The sequence below is a fragment of the Gadus morhua genome, chromosome 6 (genome assembly GCF_902167405.1).
Source record: "Gadus morhua chromosome 6, gadMor3.0, whole genome shotgun sequence".
Lineage (NCBI taxonomy): Eukaryota > Metazoa > Chordata > Actinopteri > Gadiformes > Gadidae > Gadus > Gadus morhua.
The window spans coordinates 5,233,783-5,254,117 of NC_044053.1; the positions used below are offsets into that span (position 1 = coordinate 5,233,783).

A 20,335-nucleotide genomic window follows, 5' to 3' on the forward strand; every position below is an offset into this window, starting at 1 on the left:
AAATAACGTTCACGCCAACATTCAACTTGAAATTACCAATGTATCTTATGATTTAATTCTACGCACTATTCAATGCTGTTAGAAAAACTTAAATTCTAATATTCTACTAGCATATTACCATAAACTGCATTTCCATCTAGAATATCTTTAATGATCCCGGGGTTAAATTGTTTATGTTACAATCATTTGGCTCTAGAAAATAAAAACTTGGAAATGTAGGTAAGAAATAAAATAATAACGCATCGTTTTTGGCCTCAAGTAGAAGACTTGATACATTGTTTAATCTGTGGTGTCGTATCCGCAGTCTACCTCTGGGTGGAGACTGATAACCGAACTGGGCTTTTGAATCTTTGGGAGGAGGAGAAGAAGCGTGGGGGTCTGGGGGCCTTTTTTGTTCGGCTGGAGAGTCCTGTCTGAGCGGCCAGCAGGAGCACAACACACCGCATAGGGACTGCATCTTCACCAACACTCTGCCACTGCGTTCTCCGCTGAACTGATAACCGCCCACAGGATCTATTTGAACACCACCACCAGGCTCGGAAACGTACTGTTACTGGCCCTTTTGGATCCTGGGTCAACCTCCAGGTTTTATCCGCCGTTAGCCAGAGTTTTTGCTGCGGGTTCTGGGGGTGTGTTGGACAGCGGGCGGGCGTTCAGCTGCACGCTGCCTGGAGGGGGCTGGAAGTCCGATCCGCTGCCAGCCTGAAGCGGCCGGCGCGGTGGCCGCAGAACTTGGACTAGTCGGCCTGTATCCTCGCAGCTAAGTGGATGGGATGGAGCCAGGACCGTCTGGCGCTGGTAGGTCCATTTATAACCCCTTTATATGTCCTATGGTCATCTGCACCTTCTGTTTGTGTAAGCTTTTACACTCTGGTGGATACTGGAAGTGACCACTCGAGCTCCTTGGCCCTTCGGACCAGGGAGGATATTCTGAAGGAAACCCGTCCGTTTGAGCAATCGAACCGCGATGGATAATTCCCAGCACTTATCTCGCACTTAGCAGACCCCATCCTGGTTCAATAGAGAGATACATTGGATTAATGGCCATCGATTGTTCTCTGGGTTAGTTGACCATGTCCACCGGCGGGGTCGTGGGTCAGGGGTCCTGGGAACCTCCGGAGAGGATGGCGGTACATCCCCAGAGGTGAAGCCCGCCTTGGAGTCTCATTGGGCTGCGCCAGCAGCTGGCGGGTACCCTCTCTCCCTTGGCACCAGAGCGCCCTCACATTATTCCATTATGGAGGCCCCAGGGATGTCGGAGGCGCGAACTACCAACACTGAGACGGTGATTTGAACACCAGCTCTGGCCTGCGATCAAATGGATGGATGGATAAATTAAATATTTTTTTCGAATTTAAAGCAGAAATTGAACTCCAGTGGAGAACGGAACTTTTAGTGACTGGAGGTGTCATAACTACATCCAGGTCACTATTACCATTACCAAGCACATTGTTCGAACTACTACCATATGCAGTAGGCCTGTTCATTTTTATAAGATACACGTCTCATACATTTTATGATACAATTATGCATACCAGGTGTATATAAAGTTTTCCGGGTCAGAAGTTCAATGACCAAACTTTGTTGTGCATAGTCAACTGTGCAGTTGACTATGTAAAACTGTGTTTCAGAGCAGGCCAAAGGTGTGTGTGTGTGTGTGTGTGTGTGTGTGTGTGTGTGTGTGTGTGTGTGTGTGTGTGTGTGTGTGTGTGTGTGTGTGTGTGTGTGTGTGTGTGTGTGCACATCTCTTACAAGCACTGAATAGTGCTTGCAAGAGATGCTGATTCACTTTTAATACAAGCCCATGTCTGAATGTGTCGCCCCCCAAAGAGTGTCTTCATGGGAGTTTTTTTATTTCAAGGTCTGGGGGGGAGGGCCCTAGGGGCCTCTCATCTCCACGCCTCTCAGGTCCTTGTGTGAAGACCAAGTTAGGATTGGGTTTAGCTAACAGACTTAAAAGGTCCAGAACAAAACACACTGGTCCACAACAATACTCTCATCCAGAACAATGCTCTGGTCCAGATCACTACGTGTGTCCACACACACCAACTTGCTGTTCCACAACAATCTGTGTGATCTATTGTTGGCATCTCACTGATAAGATGAGCAAATATATATAAAAAAAATCATTAATATTGAATATGAATATATTGTAATTCGGATATCATCCCCGTGTTTAGTCATCACAAAATCTATAAGACAATTCTACTAAAATAAAACTCCCAGAATCCTGTATAGTCACAGAAACCAAATTATGCAAGATTTTATAAGACTACTTTTTTTATCCATGGGATAAACAAAGTGATGGGAAAAGTGGGTGTGGCAGAAAGAACGGGACAGATAAAAACTTAAAAAATTATCAAAAGAAGAAGAATATTTTTATTCTAAAAACAACACGCACAAAAGAAAGTAGGTGTGACATTTTTGACAGAACGCTTAGGTACATAGGTACATTGTTTCATTATATTGTGAGTCTTTCGCGATGATTGTCAATAAGCATTGAGAGGTGGTGACTTAACTCCAGAGAAACGTAGGATTCGGTGGTTCACACTTGCAACGATTACCAGGGATTCATTTTAGATCAATAATCAGGAGCAGCAGACTCACCTGTACCTCCCCCTCTTCCTGCTTGGTGAGATTGACACATCAGATCCCCTTGACAGGTGGCATCCCCCCCTGCATCTCTCTGCCTCACTCACTTACCTGTTAGTCATCCAGCAGGGATGCTGTCATCCAGAGAGACTGGCAGTGAAATCGGGTACATATTAAGGAGCCATAGGGGTTAGGGGGCCTACAGGTTATACTGCGGACGTCGGGGATCGAACCCAGAACTTTTCAGCTCAGAGTCAAACAAACACACATAAACCAAGAGACTAGCCCCCCCCCCCCCCATATTTTAGCAGTTGGTTGGAGGGGTGTGTGTGTGTGTGTGTGTGTGTGTGTGTGTGTGTGTGTGTGTGTGTGTGTGTGTGTGTGTGTGTGTGTGTGTGTGTGTGTGTGTGTGTGTGTGTGTGTGTGTGTGTGTGACAGCTATTGTCTGTAGAGATGTGTGAGTCCTGCCACGCCTCTCTCACCATCTGCCTTCTCTGGCACTCTGCTGTCAGGGCGTGCACGTAGGCTGTGCATGTTAGTGACCGTGACTTTGTGTGTGTGTGTGGACTTCACACGAACAAGCTGTGTTAGCAGAGTCCGTGTTTATCCAGACTGTCCTGTCACACACATCTCACACGTCTATCACTGTGGTTTAAAATTAGAACCTTTTTTTGAAGTTGCGGTTTGGTAATGCACTAAATCACCAACCCCCCCACTCCCCAAACACACACACACACGCTCTCACTCTCATGCACGCACACACACACACACACACACACAGATATATACTCCGAGGTCTCCTGATCTCCATGACAATACTTGTTGCCGTGGTGTTGCCATGGTGAGGCTGGGAATGTGGAGGGGCCCGTGTGTGTGTGTGTGTGTGTGTGTGTGTGTGTGTGTGTGTGTGTGTGTGTGTGTGTGTGTGTGTGTGTGTGTGTGTGTGTGTGTGTGTGTGTGTGTGTGTGTGTGTGTGTGTGTGTGTGTGTGTGTGGGGCAGCTGGGGTCTTTGTTGGGAGGGAGAGGGCCGTTCTCTGGGACCTGAAAGGTTAAGACTCTGGGCCCCTCGTCTGGGAGTCACCGGGAGCTCCTCGGGCCCCTGTTCTGCCATGACCCAAACCGTGGGATTACCATCAGCAGTAGCTCCTTGCTAGTGGGGGTGGGCTATCATGGCGCTTCCTGCCCTCCTAGGCTAACTCTAGCCCAATCAGTCCGCCTTCATCCAACACATCAAACCTTTGAACTAATATCCAACTTATATTTAATTATAATTTCTGACCCGAACGTTATTGATCAGAAGCAATCAACATAACACGCATGCATGTTTTACATTTAAGCTTTTGTCGGTGAAGCTAAACATTTTTAGTGCTCCCATTGCACCTTGGTTATGCTTAGTGGTTACCTGTAGGTAACCACCTGGCTGACTTAGCACCCTGTACGGCTATCATGCCCTCCATGGGTGTAGGCTAACCTTTATGCTAACCCTGGTGCCTGTGTTATAGAACTCCCTCAATGTCCGGAGGGTGGTAGTCGCTGAACAAGTATCTGGTCTAATTCTTTGTTGTGCTGCTGGTTGCAAATCAGTGTTAAATATTCTTTTATCTTCTGCTTCCCGCCTTTCGAACACCCCGGCCCCCCTTCGGGATATTGTTCCTTCTCTCTCTCTCTCACTCTGTCCCTCTCTGTCCCTCTCGCTCTCCCTCACTGTCTCTGTCTTCCTATCTGCCTCCATCGCTCTTAATCTATTGCCGCCCGTTTCTGTTTCTCTCTCCATCTGTCTGTCTGTCTGTCTCTCTGTCTGTCGCTCTCTCTGCCTTTCCCTCCACTTCCCTCTTTCTCTTCCTGTCTATTTTCTCCTCTCTCTGTGATGAAACCTCTCTCTCTCTCCCTGGCCCCCACCTGGTTGGGTCCATGCCTCTCACCACCTGCCCCCCTTCCCTCCAGTGCCCCCCGTGGGGGCCTTCCCCCCTCCCCTGCAGCAGGTGTTCCAGGCGCCGCGGAGACCAGGTATGGGGACGGTGGGGAAGCCCATCAAGCTGCTGGCCAACTACTTTGAGGTGGAGATCCCCAAGATGGACGTCTTCCACTACGAGGTCGACATCAAGCCGGACAAGTGCCCCCGCAGGGTCAACAGGTGCCCCCCCCCCCCCCCCCCCATACCAACACACACCTCAGTACCTCATAAAGTTTTCAGCTCTTGGAGAGGATACATCTTGAAGAACATTAGTAAAGGTTTCAGCTCTTGGAGAGAATACATCTTAAAGAACATAAAGGTTCAGCTATTGGAGAGAATACATCTTGGAGAACATTAGTAAAGGTTCTAATTCTTGGAGAGATTAACACTTGGAGAACATTAGTTAAGGTACCACTCTTGGAGAGCATAACTCTTGGAGAACATTAGTTAAGGTACTGCTCTTGGAGAGAATAACTCTTGGAGAACATTAGTAATGGTTCAGCTCTTGGAGAGGATAACTCTCGAAGAACATAAATGTTTGCTCTTGGAGTGGATAACTCTTGGAGAACATTAGTAAAGGTCCAGCTCTTTGAGTGGATAACTCTTGGAAAACAAAAAGGTTCAGCTCTTGAGGAGGAGAACTCTTGGAGAACATTAGTAAAGATCGAGCTCTTGGAGAACATTAGCAAAGGTTCTGTTTGTTGGAGAGGATAGCTCTTGGAGAACATTAGCAAATGTTCTGTTTCTTGGAGAGGATAGCCCTTGGAGAACATTAGCAAAGGTTCTGTTCCTTGGAGAGGATATCTCTTGGAGAACATTAGCCAAGGTTCTGTTCCTTGGAGAGGATATCTCTTGGAGAACTTTAGCAAAGGTTCTATTTCTTGGGGAGGATATCTCTTGGAGAACTTTAGCAAAGGTTCTATTTCTTGGGGAGGATAGCTCTTGGAGAACATTAGCAAAGGTTCTGTTTCTTGGAGCGTGCACAGTTACTCTTTGAGGGCTTTTGTGTTGTTCTGGAGCACCCTGTGGGTCTGAATGGTTGGAGACAAAGGTTGGGAGAAGGTTGCCCCAGGTCAAGGTCTCATAACCTTCTCTTTTCAGACCAGCGCCCCTCCTCCTCCTCCTCCTCCTCCTCTTCTTTCTCCTCTCTTTGCTCCTGCCCCTTTCTCCATGACCATGAAATATTGCTTGGACCAGATGCAGGCGCTTGATCAATAGCCTCCAGCCCCCCACCCCTCACCCCAGGGGGCTCACTGATAGGGTGTCACGTATCACTATGACCACGGTAGCTTGTGGGGTCGGTGGTCCACGTTAACTCTAGCCCCCCCTATTGGGAGGTGTGTGTGTGTGTGTGTGTGTGTGTGTGTGTGTGTGTGTGTGTGTGTGTGTGTGTGTGTGTGTGTGTGTGTGTGTGTGTGTGTGTGTGTGTGTGTGTGTGTGTGTGTGTGTGTGTGTGTGTGTGGTTCAGAGAGGTGGTTTTGTTCCCTATATATGTGTGAGTGTGTATTCCAGAGAGGTGGTTGTGTTAACTGTGTGTGTGTGTGTGTGTTCCAGAGAGGTGGTTGAGTACATGGTCCAACACTTCAAGCCACAGCTGTTTGGTGACAGGAAGCCGGTGTACGACGGGAAGAAGAACATCTATACCGTGCTTGCACTCCCTATAGGGAGCGAGAAGGTACAGTGATTAATGTCATGTCATAATAAATGGTGCATTGCCATGGTAACGTGTGATGACGAGTGTTTCTACCTAACAAGCTTAACCACACATTGCCATGTGAACAATCGTATTATTATTTATAAGTAGCTCACACTGTTACACCAGGTAGTAGTCTGTAGCTCAGACCACAGATAAACCAGGTAGTAGTCTGTAGGTCAGACCACAGTTACACCAGGTAGTAGACAATAAAGTGTCTATCTATTTATCTATCTATCGACCACCTTAACGCCAGTTCCCTCCCCGCAGGTGGACTTTGAGGTGACCATCCCAGGCGAGGGAAAGGACCGGATCTTCAAGGTGTCGATCCGCTGGCTAGCCAAGGTGTCCTGGCGTCTTCTGCAGGAGGCGCTGGTCAGCGGGCGAATGCAGGTTCCCCTCGACTCAGTCCAGGCTCTGGACGTGGCCATGCGCCACCTGGCCTCTATGAGGTAGCTACGCCTACAACCTTAGCTGCTAGGCCTCCGCTGCTACACCTCAGCCACCACCACACCATAGCACGGCAGCCTTAGCCTCTACACCTAGCACTAGCTACGTCTACTTTTAGTTGTATGTACTTTAGAGAAAGAGGGTGTTTAAACTAATTACTACTTTATCATACATCTAGATGGATCGATGAACCCATGAACCAATAAATAAATTGATGAATGGATGTAGAGAGACCTTATTGATTATACATGACATTACATTAATTTAGCTGCAGCTTTGATCCAGAGCAATGTAAAATAAGGGTATTCAACCATGAGGCCCAGCCCAAAAAGGGGCATCGATGCCCTCTGGTTCATTGGGGGGATTTGTGGTTTGCATCTGAGTCAGACTGAATCACCCTCGGCTGGAGAATTAAAGTCGTCTCTGACCTCATACCTCCCTCCTCCTCCTCCTCCTTCTCCTCCTCCTCCTCCTCCTCCTCCTCTCCCTCCTCCTCCTCTCCCTCCTCCTCCTCTTCCTCCTCCTCCTCCTCCTCCTCCTCCTCTCCCTCCTCCTCCTTCTCCTCCTCCTCCTCCTCCTCCTCTCCCTCCTCCTCCTCTCCCTCCTCCTCCTCCTCCTCCTCCCCCTCCTCCTCCTCCTCCTCCTCCTCCTCCTCTCCCTCCTCCTCCTCCCTCCTCCTCCTCCCTCCTCCTCCTCCTCCCTCCTCCTCCTCCTCCCTCCTCCTCCTCCCCCCCCCCTCCTCCTCTTCCTCTAGGTACACCCCGGTGGGCCGTTCGTTCTTCTCCCCCCCAGAGGGGTACTACCACCCCCTGGGGGGGGGCAGGGAGGTGTGGTTCGGCTTCCATCAGTCTGTCCGCCCCGCCATGTGGAAGATGATGCTCAACATCGACGGTGAGTCACCGATGCGCTGGAGGCGACGTCACTGCCCGCTCGCTGACCCGGCGTCCCCAGCCCAGATGAGGCGGGAGAGCACGAGGCACTGTTTTTTTCTAAACCATATCGGACTCGTATTTCAAAACACACCGAGGTCATATGCTGAGGTCGTGTGCTTCTCGACATCACGCGCCGTGATGTGACGATGTCCTAACTCCCCTCAAGGGAAACTCAACTTATAGCCAACCAGCTTTTGCCACAACTCAAACGATAGATCTATACTTTGATTGTTTTCCATCTCTTCTATTTCTCCTTGAAATCACGTGAATATAGGCGCGAAAAACTTTGGGTGCTCAACCCTGCAGACATCCTTGAGAAATCAAATGCGTTGACCTCTGCCTGCTTAATATGTATTCTGAATTCACTGCAAGTCTCTTTGGATTAAAGTGCTTCCTATTAGTTGTATTAGGTTGTAAATGAGTCGTCTCTGCTCACCGCCGCCCTCTAGTGTCTGCCACCGCCTTCTACAAAGCCCAGCCGGTTATTGAGTTCATGTGCGAGGTCCTGGACATCCGTAACATCGACGAGCAGCCCAAGACCCTGACCGACTCTCAGAGAGTCCGCTTCACCAAGGAGATTAAAGGTGGGCTCCTGAGCAGTGGTAAGAACTTCAGGAACAACCCTCGACCATCTCGCACACCTGCATCCTCCACCAAGGTCCTCACTAGTGATCGACCATCTCACACCTGAAGCTACCACAGACCTCACTATTATCAGACCATCTCACACCTGAAGCTACCACAGACCTCACTATTATTATCAGACCATCTCACACCTCAAGCTACCACAGACCTCACTATTATTATCAGACCATCTCACACCTCAAGCTACCACAGACCTCACTATTATCAGACCATCTCACACCTCAAGCTACCACAGACCTCACTATTATCAGACCATCTCACACCTCAAGCTACCACAGACCTCACTATTATCAGACCATCTCACACCTCAAGCTACCACAGACCTCACTATTATTGTCAGACCATCTCACACCTCAAGCTACCACAGACCTCACTATTATTATCAGACCATCTCACACCTTAAGCTACCACAGACCTCACTATTATTGTCAGACCATCTCACACCTTAAGCTACCACAGACCTCACTATTATCAGACCATCTCACACCTTAAGCTACCACAGACCTCACTATTATTGTCAGACCATCTCACACCTCAAGCTACCACAGACCTCACTATTATCAGACCATCTCACACCTTAAGCTACCACAGACCTCACTATTATTGTCCGACCATCGCTCACACCTGTAGATAGCATGAACCTCACTTGTGTCAGACCATCTCACCTGCCTAGCGATACCACCGTCCTCACTAGTATTAGACCATTTCACACTCATGCAGACTTCCAGGCACCTCAAGAGGGACTCATTATGGTCTGTCTGTGTTTTTAAATGTCGGGGCGTTACAAAGGAAACCACGGAAACGTGACGCGAGTGTAGAATGTATGGTGTAGCCTCCTCCCATTGCCCTCTGCACGCTGTAATACTCAGAACCCTATTGTGTTGGCGTTGGTTGTTTCATTGTTTTGTTTCAAGTACAACGAGTCCGGTCTCAAGTACAATGCTTTCCCTCTTTCCTCCCTCCCCTCGCGTGCGTGCGTGCGTGCGTGCGTCCAGGTCTGAAGGTAGAGGTGACCCACTGTGGGCAGATGAAGCGGAAGTACCGTGTGTGTAACGTCACACGCCGCCCGGCCAGCCACCAGACGTGAGTAGCCCTTGGATCCCATGACGCAGCAAAAGGGACCTCCTACCGGCTTTTAGTTCAGTTTGTGCTGATGATGATGATGATGATGAGGAACGATGAGGGATTCAATGAATTACCGCCATCCAAATACATATCTGGTGTTCTAAAATACAGGTTACTCAAAAGGCAACACACAATCACAGATCCAATTCCAGACTGCGGTCGGTGGCAACTCATACAAACACCCGGTGTGTGTCTGTGTGTGTTTGCGTTGAACATATCTGTGTGTCGCCCAGGCGAGTCCAAAAGTGAGACTCCATATTGTCCTACTCCATCCCAGGTTTCCCCTGCAGCTAGAGAGCGGTCAGACAGTGGAGTGCACGGTGGCGCAGTACTTCAAACAGAAGTACAACCTGCAGCTGAAGTACCCCCACCTGCCCTGTCTGCAGGTGGGCCAGGAGCAGAAACACACCTACCTGCCCCTGGAGGTAAGAGAACCCACCATGCCCCCCCCCCCTCACCTGCGTTAAATAACTCTTATACCTGTTCAAAGTAATAGGCAGGGTGTTAAAGGTGTGTGGCTGCAGATGTGTAACATAGTAGCACAGGTGTGTGACAGGTGTGTTGTTCTGTCCTCCGGTGTGTAACATAGTAGCAGGGGTTACAGGTGTGTTGTGTCCTCAGCAGCGTCACATTGTAGCAGGTGTTACAGGTGTGTTGTTGTGTCCTCAGGTGTGTAACATTGTAGCAGGGGTTACAGGTGTGTTGTGTCCTCAGCAGCGTCACATTGTAGCAGGTGTTACAGGTGTGTTGTTGTGTCCTCAGGTGTGTAACATTGTAGCAGGTGTTACAGGTGTGTTGTTGTGTCCTCAGGTGTGTAACATTGTAGCAGGTGTTACAGGTGTGTTGTTGTGTCCTCAGGTGTGTAACATTGTAGCAGGTGTTACAGGTGTGTTGTTGTGTCCTCAGATGTGTAACATTGTAGCAGGTGTTACAGGTGTGTTGTTGTGTCCTCAGATGTGTTACATTGTAGCAGGGGTTACTGGTGTGTTGTTGTATCCTCAAGGGCCGGTTGCACCAACTGGGCGTAAGCCTGGTCGTAACTACGCCTGGTCGTAACTTGGCGTTCTAAGTCCAACCTAACCGTTACGCCGGTTGCACCAACTGGGCTTAGCGTTCTTTTCACTAAGACCAGGCGTAAATCCTACGCCTGGTCAGGGGCAGGCGTAGAGTTGAAATTCCAGGCTGTTTCTATAGCAATTACATCCAATCCAATGAAGCGCTACCACCATCCTTGCAACTGCTCAGTACGCTTCGCTAAACTGCATTTCAAAGCACAGCCGGCGATATGATCAGTGTTCACAGATCGACTGCCTGTCGGGAAGATATCGCTGGCCGATTAGTCCGTTCTCAACTTATAATCAGTTGTGAATGTTGTTTTAACTATGTTTATATGTTTTATATAGGCCGACACATTAAACAAATCTCTCCTACAGAACCATTCCCGTCTAAATGCCTGCTCGTCGTAAACCAGACATTACAAATACATATTTTAATTATATTCGTTTGCAGTGTTTTATTGTTAGGCATTAACACAATTGATGAATGACAATGAGTGAACGAATGAATTATTTATTTCGGTGTCCAACAGCATGTCAAGTAAAATAGTATACAGCTGTTGTCACGAGGTATCCTAGCAACGCGGTGATATGCGCATACCATGGAACATTCACATGGCCGCGCATGGCTAAGACCGGGCGCAGTTAAGACCAGGCGTAAGTCCCGTTGGTGCAACCGGCGTTTGTTCCATTCTAACGCCAGGTCGTAACTAAGACCTACTTAGCAGTTACGACCAGTCTTAGTTACGCCCAGTTGGTGCAACCGGCCCCAGGTGTGTAACATTGTAGCAGGTGTTACAGGTGTGTTGTTGTGTCCTCAGGTGTGTAACATTGTAGCAGGTGTTACAGGTGTGTTGTTGTGTCCTCAGGTGTGTAACATTGTAGCAGGGGTTACAGGTGTGTTGTTGTGTCCTCAGGTGTGTAACATTGTAGCAGGTGTTACAGGTGTGTTGTTGTGTCCTCAGGTGTGTAACATTGTAGCAGGTGTTACAGGTGTGTTGTTGTGTCCTCAGGTGTGTAACATTGTAGCAGGTGTTACAGGTGTGTTGTTGTGTCCTCAGGTGTGTAACATTGTAGCAGGTGTTACAGGTGTGTTGTTGTGTCCTCAGGTGTGTAACATTGTAGCAGGCCAGCGCTGCATCAAGAAGCTGACTGATAACCAGACCTCGACGATGATCAAGGCCACGGCTCGCTCTGCCCCCGACAGACAGGAAGAGATCAGCCGGCTGGTGAGTAGCGGCGACCATGGGGTCTCGCCTCCCGTGAGCGACCCCGCGTGGACGGGGGTGGTACTACCAGACAGAGAGACGACAAAGACTCATGACCTCTGATCTCTGTTCGCCTGTAGATGAAGAACGCCAACTTCAACCTGGACCCGTACATCCAGGAGTTTGGGATCAAGGTGAAGGACGAGATGGCCGAGGTGACGGGCCGGGTGCTGCCTGCACCCATCCTGCAGTATGGAGGCCGGGTGAGAGGAGCTGCTGTGCGACACACCGCGGAGCTACAGTTCGTAGACGCTACTCGGGTCGAACGGGGGTCGCAACCACGAACTGATTTTAACTTAAGAGCTTGTGTTTTTTTCCCTTCTTGGACCAGAACCGGGCCATCGCCACACCCAACCAGGGGGTGTGGGACATGCGGGGGAAGCAGTTCTACAACGGCATCGAGATCAAGGTGTGGGCGATCGCCTGCTTCGCCCCGCAGAAACAGTGCCGAGAGGAGGTGCTCAAGTACGTGGAGACGACGTCCGATGCGTCTTCATTAATGCTGGTGGTCCTTACAATATGACAAAGGAGATGGAGAGGGAAGATACGGAGAGAGGAGGGAGAAAGAGAGGAGGAGGAGGACGAGAGAGAAAGGAGAGGAGGGAGAAAGAGAGGAGGAGGAGGAGGACGAGAGAGAAAGGAGAGGAATGGGAGGAGAGATGGATAGAGGAGAAGGAGGAAGAGAGGAAGGAGGAGAGATGAGCGGGGTTGGAAGGAGGGGATACTACTTTGCTAATACTATCAATCACTATTAGATTTATATTAGATGTTAGATTTATATTAGATGTATCAGTTTTAGTTAGATATATATTCAGTGTTTTTTTTTCTTTATCATACTGTATATATTGTTTATGTATCTTCCTTGTCCTCTCTTTTTCTTTAAGCACCAGGGGGGAGCTCTCCCAAATTTCGATTTACCTGTACCTGTACTTTGACAATAAAGATCATTCATTCATTCATTCATTCATTCATTCAAGTATTGGGTCGAGGCAGGTTCCCACCTCACGCTCTCTATCCCGCTTCCTTCCCAGGAACTTCACGGACCAGCTGCGTAAGATCTCCAAGGACGCTGGGATGCCCATCCAGGGCCAGCCGTGCTTCTGTAAATACGCCCAGGGGGCCGACAGCGTGGAGCCCATGTTCAGACACCTGAAGAACACCTACGCCGGCCTGCAGCTCATCATTGTCATCCTGCCCGGGAAGACCCCCGTCTACGGTCAGAACCCACATCATACTAGTCTAGAGAGGCCCAGATACCTCTAACTCAGTCTACAAAGTGTCTACGGTCTACGGTCAGAAACCACATCATATCACTCTAGAGAGACCCATTAACCACCAGGAACTATACCAGATGGACCCAGACACCTCCTCAAACGAATTTAGAAAGCTTCTTATCTTTTCTAGAAAGTACCTAGTCTGCACTCGGAAACCTCTTTGAAGTAATCTATGGTTTAAATCTTGGTTACAAAAGCTGGTTTAAAAATTATTTTAGTGGCCTATATGTAAAAGGGGTTTTAAACAATATGAATAATGTGAACTTAATGGTATAGGAGGTCATTTGTTCTAGAGAGTGTTAATGATGACTTTTGTTTCAGAGAGGGTATTTCTTATGCATGTTTTCTTTTGCGGTAAAGTTAGTTCTAAAAGAGCAGTAAAGTGTGTTTGAATGCAGTGTAGTGTAGCAGAGTATTTTCTAGACAGTGATAGTAAACAAAGTGTGTGTGTGTGTGTGTGTAGCGGAGGTGAAGCGTGTGGGAGACACCCTCCTGGGCATGGCCACGCAGTGTGTCCAGGTGAAGAACGTGGTGAAGACGTCCCCACAGACGCTGTCCAACCTCTGCCTCAAGATCAACGTCAAGCTGGGAGGAATCAACAACATCCTGGTCCCTCACCAACGGTCAGTGGCCCCCTCCCCTCCCCGCTGCCCCCTCAGACACACCCCTCTGACCAGGCCTCTGCTCCTCCAGGCTGTTCAGGCTATCATAGTTCTCCCTCTCTTCTCCCCTCAGCTCGGCTGTGTTCCAGCAGCCTGTTATCTTCCTGGGAGCCGACGTCACCCACCCCCCTGCTGGGGACGGCAAGAAGCCCTCCATCACTGCTGTGAGTTTCTTTCATTACTTTATGACTGCTGTTAGTAGCTTCAATGCACTCCCAACCCCCCCCCCCCCCCCCCCCCCCCCTCAGCGCCCCTTCACGGCCACCAGCCAGCCAAGCTACGCTAGTTTACATCACTCAGTTTCAGAGCCAGTTAGACCGGACAGAACACTCAAATCTGAAGTCTCTCGCCTCTGACTGGGAGGGGCGGTATCTTTGAACAATCCGCTCATTTAACAGTATAGTACTCAAATTACGTTGTTGTCGTGACAAGTAACATAGTTTTACAGTTCAGTCATTTATTTAACTAGGCTTTCAAGCAAGGGACTTGTTTCTGTTCAAATCCCAGTGTTATTCACGGTTTCTGTTTCCATTCTACTTCTTGGTGGTAAACTGCCTACTACGAATGTGTAGCTCAGATAGCGAGATGCTATTTATGATGCAGTCTGTTTTTTGACCTAAACATAGCACAATTACGGCTGCTTCGCGAGGAAGAGTTTTTTGTTTGAATATAAACAAACTAGTACTGGGAGAGGGGGTGGAGCAAAGAGGAGAAGGGGCGGAGTTAACGAGAGGCCGAGGAGAGGGGGGGAGAAAGTAAAAGGAGACATGAGGACGACGAGAGAGAAGTGAGACGGGAGAGGAGACACTTGTGACTCGGGGCTGAGTCATTCATTCCCCTGCTACCCCCAAACAGGAAATGACGTCATCGTAGACCTCAGCGTCCGCCTTCATAACCTTTACGGTGTGGTTGGCAGGAGACTGTGAGTAAGAGAGAGAGAGAGAGAGAGAGAGAGAGGTTCAGACGGGGGACATGTTTTGGTATCGGAGAGAAAAGGAGAGAGTTCAGCTACTAGTCAGCATTATGCATGATGGCAGGGGCTGAACATTGTTTGAAAGTAACCTGCAGCCCACAGCCCACATCTGTACTCTCTTAATATTTTAATAATATTCTCCCTTTTCATCTATGGGGGATTTTTATGAATCATCATTTTTTTTTTAATGGTAGTGGAAAAAAAAAGTACCCAAACAAACAAGTAAACTTAAACAAATATATAGTGTAAGTAGTATACAGTGTCCAGCCCGAGGGATACTGATTTACCCCCATCGCTCCCCAGGTGGTAGGCAGTATGGACGCCCACCCAAGCAGGTACTGCGCCACGGTGCGCGTCCAGAGGCCCAGGCAGGAGATCATCGAGGACCTGTCCTTCATGGTGCGAGAGCTCCTGATCCAGTTCTACAAGTCCACCCGCTTCAAGCCCACCAGGATCATCTTCTACCGGGACGGGGTTCCAGAAGGACAGCTGCCCCAGGTTCGGCTAAACCCCCGACCCTGTTTTGGGGTTATTTAGTAGTTACCGTCCACCACATGGCTACATCGATTATATTGCTTCGCACTTTGAGGCAGAGGAGGTGGAAAACGACAAGGCTGATTGGTCAAAACCGTATCATTCAGTTTGCACATTTTAAGTCCAAGGGAACGTTACTATGGATGACCAAGTGTGCCGCAGAATTAATGTATGAACGTTTGAACGGGCTGAAAGCTTGGCGTTCTCGTCATTGTGATTTGCCTTGCCATTCATACTGATTGTAGTTACAGTACATGTGGTTGTAGCTGCACTAGCTTCATCTGATTGTAAGTGTTAGGATTGTTGTAACGGTTGGTTCGTCTGATCACTAGGTTAGTCTGATTGTTGTTCCCTTAGGTCAGTCTGATCAGCTGGTTAACCTTAAGCTCTGTTCTCCTGTAGATCTTACACTACGAGCTGCTGGCGATCCGGGACGCCTGCATCAAGCTGGAGAAGGACTACCAGCCCGGCATCACCTACATCGTGGTCCAGAAACGCCATCACACCCGCCTCTTCTGCGCAGACAAGTCTGAACGAGTGAGTACACTTGACGCATCTTACTGTCTGTCCCTCTCGGATTCAGTGATGTGTTGAGTTGACGATGAGTTGTGTACAGTTATGTATAATGAGGGATTTGTGGTTGCCAGATTGGAAAGAGCGGGAACATTCCAGCAGGAACCACCGTGGACACCAGCATCACACACCCCTTCGAGTTCGACTTCTACCTGTGCAGCCACGCTGGAATTCAGGTGAGCATACTGACGCACACATACACGGCCTCATAAATGCACGACAACGGATCTACAAAAGTGCAACAACGACCAAGCTACACCACTAAAGAACTACATGGCTTCAAGCTACATCACTACGCAACTGCAGTGTGCAACAAAACTGCGCTGCTACGTGTCTAAACCGCTAGGACACATCTACACTATTCCACAGCTATACTGTGACACAGCACCACTGCAACACATTTACACCACTATACATCAGCCCGCTACACATCTACACTGCTGCTCGACTGTGCCGCAACACAATAACTATGCTATGAGCAGCTAAACTACCACACCCCTGCATAATAACCCCCCCTACAAACCCTTCGACATAGCAACACGACTACCCTGCTAATTAGTCTCACCGCTAAACAACTGCACAGGGACAAAACTGCAAAACCTCACCCCTAAATACTACACAGCTATAATACTACTGTGTGTGTGTGTGTGTGTGTGTGTGTGTGTGTGTGTGTGTGTGTGTGTGTGTGTGTGTGTGTGTGTGTGTGTGTGTGTGTGTGTGTGTGTGTGTGTGTGTGTGTGTGTGTGTGTCTGTGTTGTGTTCTCCAGGGCACCAGTCGGCCCTCCCATTACTACGTCCTCTGGGACGACAACCGCTTCACGGCGGACGAGCTGCAGATCCTCACCTACCAGCTGTGCCACACGTACGTCCGCTGCACGCGCTCCGTGTCCATCCCCGCGCCGGCCTACTACGCACGTCTGGTCGCCTTCCGCGCCCGCTACCACCTGGTGGACAAGGAGCACGACAGGTGAGACGGTCCAACACGTTCTCATTGGTCCTCTCACGGAGGACGTTACCTATGATTGGATTATAAAAGTGATTCACATATATTGATCAAACTCCGTTGCATAGGATATTCGAACACATTGATTGTCTCAGTCTGCTCAATGATACATAATGCCTGACGCCAAGTGTGTTGTGTCTGTGTTTTTGTTCGTGTAGTGGAGAGGGCAGCCATGTCTCTGGTCAGAGCAACGGCCGGGACCCTCAGGCGCTGGCCAAGGCGGTCCAGATCCACCACGACACCCTGAGGACCATGTACTTCGCCTGAGCACCCACCCTGACCTAGCCCGGGTATGCCCACGCTGCCTTGCGCGCGATTTCCTTGCGCGCTGCTAGGCAGCGTGGATTCCATGGATCCGATTTTCGCCTGAGATAGGGAACCAATCACAGAACGGGGAGGGACGGCAAGACGACGACGACGTCTATGCGACACACCGAAGCTTGTAGTTTACGGATCCAAAATGGCAGCAGACGCGTTACCTCTCGATGCAGCCTTAGATAGTGTTCTAAGTAGTTTAGAACGAACGTTTATTTTGAAAAAATTGCAACTTTCGGCGTTTAACTCTTTCATTACCAAGAAGGATGTCTCTGCCCTGCTACCAACAGGCTTTGATTGGCTATGAGCTACGTACAGACTCATATGATAGACATTCGTAGCGCCCAATAAACGGTACCGGGCAATCGTAAACCACGCCTCAAATACGGGAAAATGAATGTGTGGTTCCCAGACCTCATCTCAATGTAGATTGAGATGAGGTCTGGCTTTAGCCAGGCTAACCCTGACCCTGGCCCATGCCAAACCCCGCTTTATCACTCCCATAGTGTGCATACAGCCCCCAGTATGCCCCTCCCCCAAGACCACCACCGCCGCCACCACAATGGCCTCCATCACCATGCTTAGCCCGGTTAGCCTTGGCTAGCTACATCGCGGTTAGCAACGGTGTGGCTAGCTACACCAGGGTTAGCGGTGCCATCATATGTAAACCAGAACAAACTACAGAATCGAAGAACGCTTGTGAATATCATTGTTTTTATTGTTATTTTTTAATGTTACTCCCTGGCACTATTGCTTTTTTATTTGATCTAATTTCAGACTTTGGGTTTTATTGACGTTACAGTATTGTATGCTTACTCCTCTGCACGTAAGGATGCAATGCGGACGGGATGGTCAGAATCGAGATCTGAACCTCTACCTGTTTTGACAGTTTCCATGGCGATACCTGAGGCTAGCTAGCTACTGCGGCTAGCTAATGCAGCGCCCAGGAGCCCACCACACACATACCTACCTATCACCTGAATCAATCGCCACCTTTTCTCATGTTTTTTTGTAATATTATTATTATTATCATTATTATTGTTTTAAATGCCTTGAAAAGTCTGTCATGGTACATTAGCACTTCGTACTAGCATGTAGAAGCCACTAGCCCTGCACAACAGCGTTTGTTAGCAAATGGGGTGCTAGCCCACTGCTCTATATATGAGAATATGTGGTGCTAGCGTGAAGCGCTATATATGAGCATATGTGGTGCTAGCCCGCAATACTATGTATGAACCTATACAATGCAAGCCTACCACTCTAGGTATTGCCAAAATGAAGTGATAGCCTGCTACACTATATATCAGCATATGTTGTGCTAGCAAGCTGCCCTATGTATTAACCTATGTGGTGCTAGCGTGCAGTGCTACATATAAAGAAAAGAAGGAGAAGCTGTAGCATATCATATAGCATATCATAGCATCGAGGCTACATGCTGTCGCGTGGCAGTTGGCCTAGTCCCTTAGAGATTTAGCCCATAGAGGAAGTTAGCGTTTAAATAGAGGGACCATTTAGCATCAAGTGTATGAGATGTTCTCGCACCTAAACCAGCATTCTCAACCAGCCAGACGATGCCACCTAACAGACTCCTAGCCAGGAGCAGAACCTGGGCGGCCCTTAGGGATAACGTGGCACTTTTTACTCATCTGATCGTTTTACTGGGGGACCAGTAGTTTCTGTATGACGGAGGGGTAATCCAGATCTGATCTAGTCTGTTCAAAAAACCTCACTGCCCTCATACTTCCATGTCCGAACCCTGGAGGAACCAAGCTAACGGGCTAGCTATGGCAACTCTGTTAATATTATATCTGTTAGAGGCTCAGCGACCACTAAGTGCTGCACAGCGGAGCGCTATGTTAGCCAGACACCTTGCTGGCGCTTCTCTGCACATTGTCATGTGCCACACAATATCCAAGAACACACACACGCGCGCACACACACACACACACACAAACAGTAGGCCTATACGCTTACACCGCACCAAACAGACCTTACCAGGAGATACTTGGCGGCAAACACAAACCTGGTTAATGCAAGCCCACTTACGTCAGATTTGCGAACACAAACCTTAGCGAGGACAAACTTAAGCTAACACAAGTCTGTTCTCGTCTTCCCCTCCTCTCCTCGCGTGCTCACCCCCCCCCCGAAACACCGAACTTTCTCTCATCTTCCTGATCCTGCCTCTCTGCCGAGTCTCCCCCCCCCTCCCCCCTCCCTCCCGTCCTCCCGTCCTCCCTCCCCAGGCCTGTGCTAGACCAGCCCCATTGGTGCGCTGTGTGCATGCAAGCAACACAGATAGGGGTCGGCTACAAGGGTCTGGGCCCCTCCTGAAGACCCCCCCCCCCTGCATGAGAGACACTCTCCAAGTATCCTAAGCTGGTATCCTGAGCCTCCTCCTGAGTCGGCTCACAGCTGCCCGTCGTTCTGCCTCAGCGTGTCGCCGCGGTGACGGCGTCCCTTTTGTTTACGTCCTGTTTTTATGAATATGATTGTTATCGTCGATTAGTATTATGATCGTGTGTAGGTTGAGAGTCTATCTGCCCCCCCCCCCCCCCCCCCCCCCGTCTCGGCTCCTGTCTGGCCGACGGTTTGATTCCCGCTGGGCTCGAGGGGACCACGGCAGCAGTGACGTTTGGACGTTTTTAAAAAAGAAAAAAAGAAATCATGTTTATGAACTTGCGTAGTTGAAATGCCTTTATACTCCCTTTTACTGTTCCGGTATTGTGTCTGAGGTGATTTGTACATATTAATAGATATGAACCTGATATGTATTTGGGCTCAGCGTTGCCCCACCTCGCCCTACCCCTCTTCCTACTACTACAACCCAAACCAGATGCGGTTGTCCACGTATTGAAGCCACAAAGCACCTTGTATACCGGGGTTCTCTACCCCCCCTCGACCCCTGACCCCTGGATAGCAATACGACGCCACAGATCTCATCGCAGCACTTCCCCAGACACCAACACACAGCAGCCTACCTGGCCACTCTGTGTCTGTAATAATAATATTATGAGGCTATATCTGTTGGGAATGGTTATTTTTCAAAGAAAATAAAATGTGATTTTTATATGAATCCTGCCTTGTTTTTTGGTTTTATAAGACTGAGTTCTTGTTACTATAGTTTGTTTACATATTTTTATGATTATGGTGATTGATATGAAGCAATTATGTTCATTAGATTGAAAGGTTAATATTTGTTTATCTTTTTTGACAACAGGACGATTAATAATTGATCATGGTCGGTCAACAATTGTAGATTACTGCATGCTTATTATGCCAACGTATAT

At 48.8% G+C, this 20,335-nt stretch overlaps 1 protein-coding gene across 4 annotated transcripts; it reads left to right on the forward strand.

The window, feature by feature from the left end:
- Positions 1-342: 342 nt before the first annotated feature.
- Positions 343-20,121, forward strand: ago1 (argonaute RISC component 1). Of its 4 annotated transcripts, XR_003977068.1 has the most exons (20): positions 343-798; positions 4,537-4,726; positions 6,101-6,221; positions 6,510-6,691; positions 7,444-7,580; positions 8,071-8,223; positions 9,262-9,349; positions 9,669-9,816; positions 11,556-11,675; positions 11,795-11,917; positions 12,046-12,179; positions 12,746-12,930; positions 13,452-13,611; positions 13,724-13,814; positions 14,927-15,121; positions 15,560-15,694; positions 15,805-15,906; positions 16,498-16,697; positions 16,892-17,447; positions 17,489-20,121. XR_003977068.1 is itself a non-coding variant. In XM_030358229.1 (19 exons), exons 1-19 carry the CDS (start codon positions 774-776, stop codon positions 16,998-17,000), a joined length of 2,598 nt encoding a protein of 865 aa, XP_030214089.1. In that variant the 5' UTR covers positions 343-773; the 3' UTR covers positions 17,001-20,121. The 4 variants fall into 4 exon arrangements, 3 of the variants coding, with proteins under 3 accessions (XP_030214089.1, XP_030214090.1, XP_030214091.1); XM_030358229.1 differs by having other exon boundaries at positions 16,892-20,121; XM_030358230.1 differs by having other exon boundaries at positions 8,071-8,205; positions 16,892-20,121.
- The last annotated feature ends 214 nt before the right edge of the window (positions 20,122-20,335 follow it).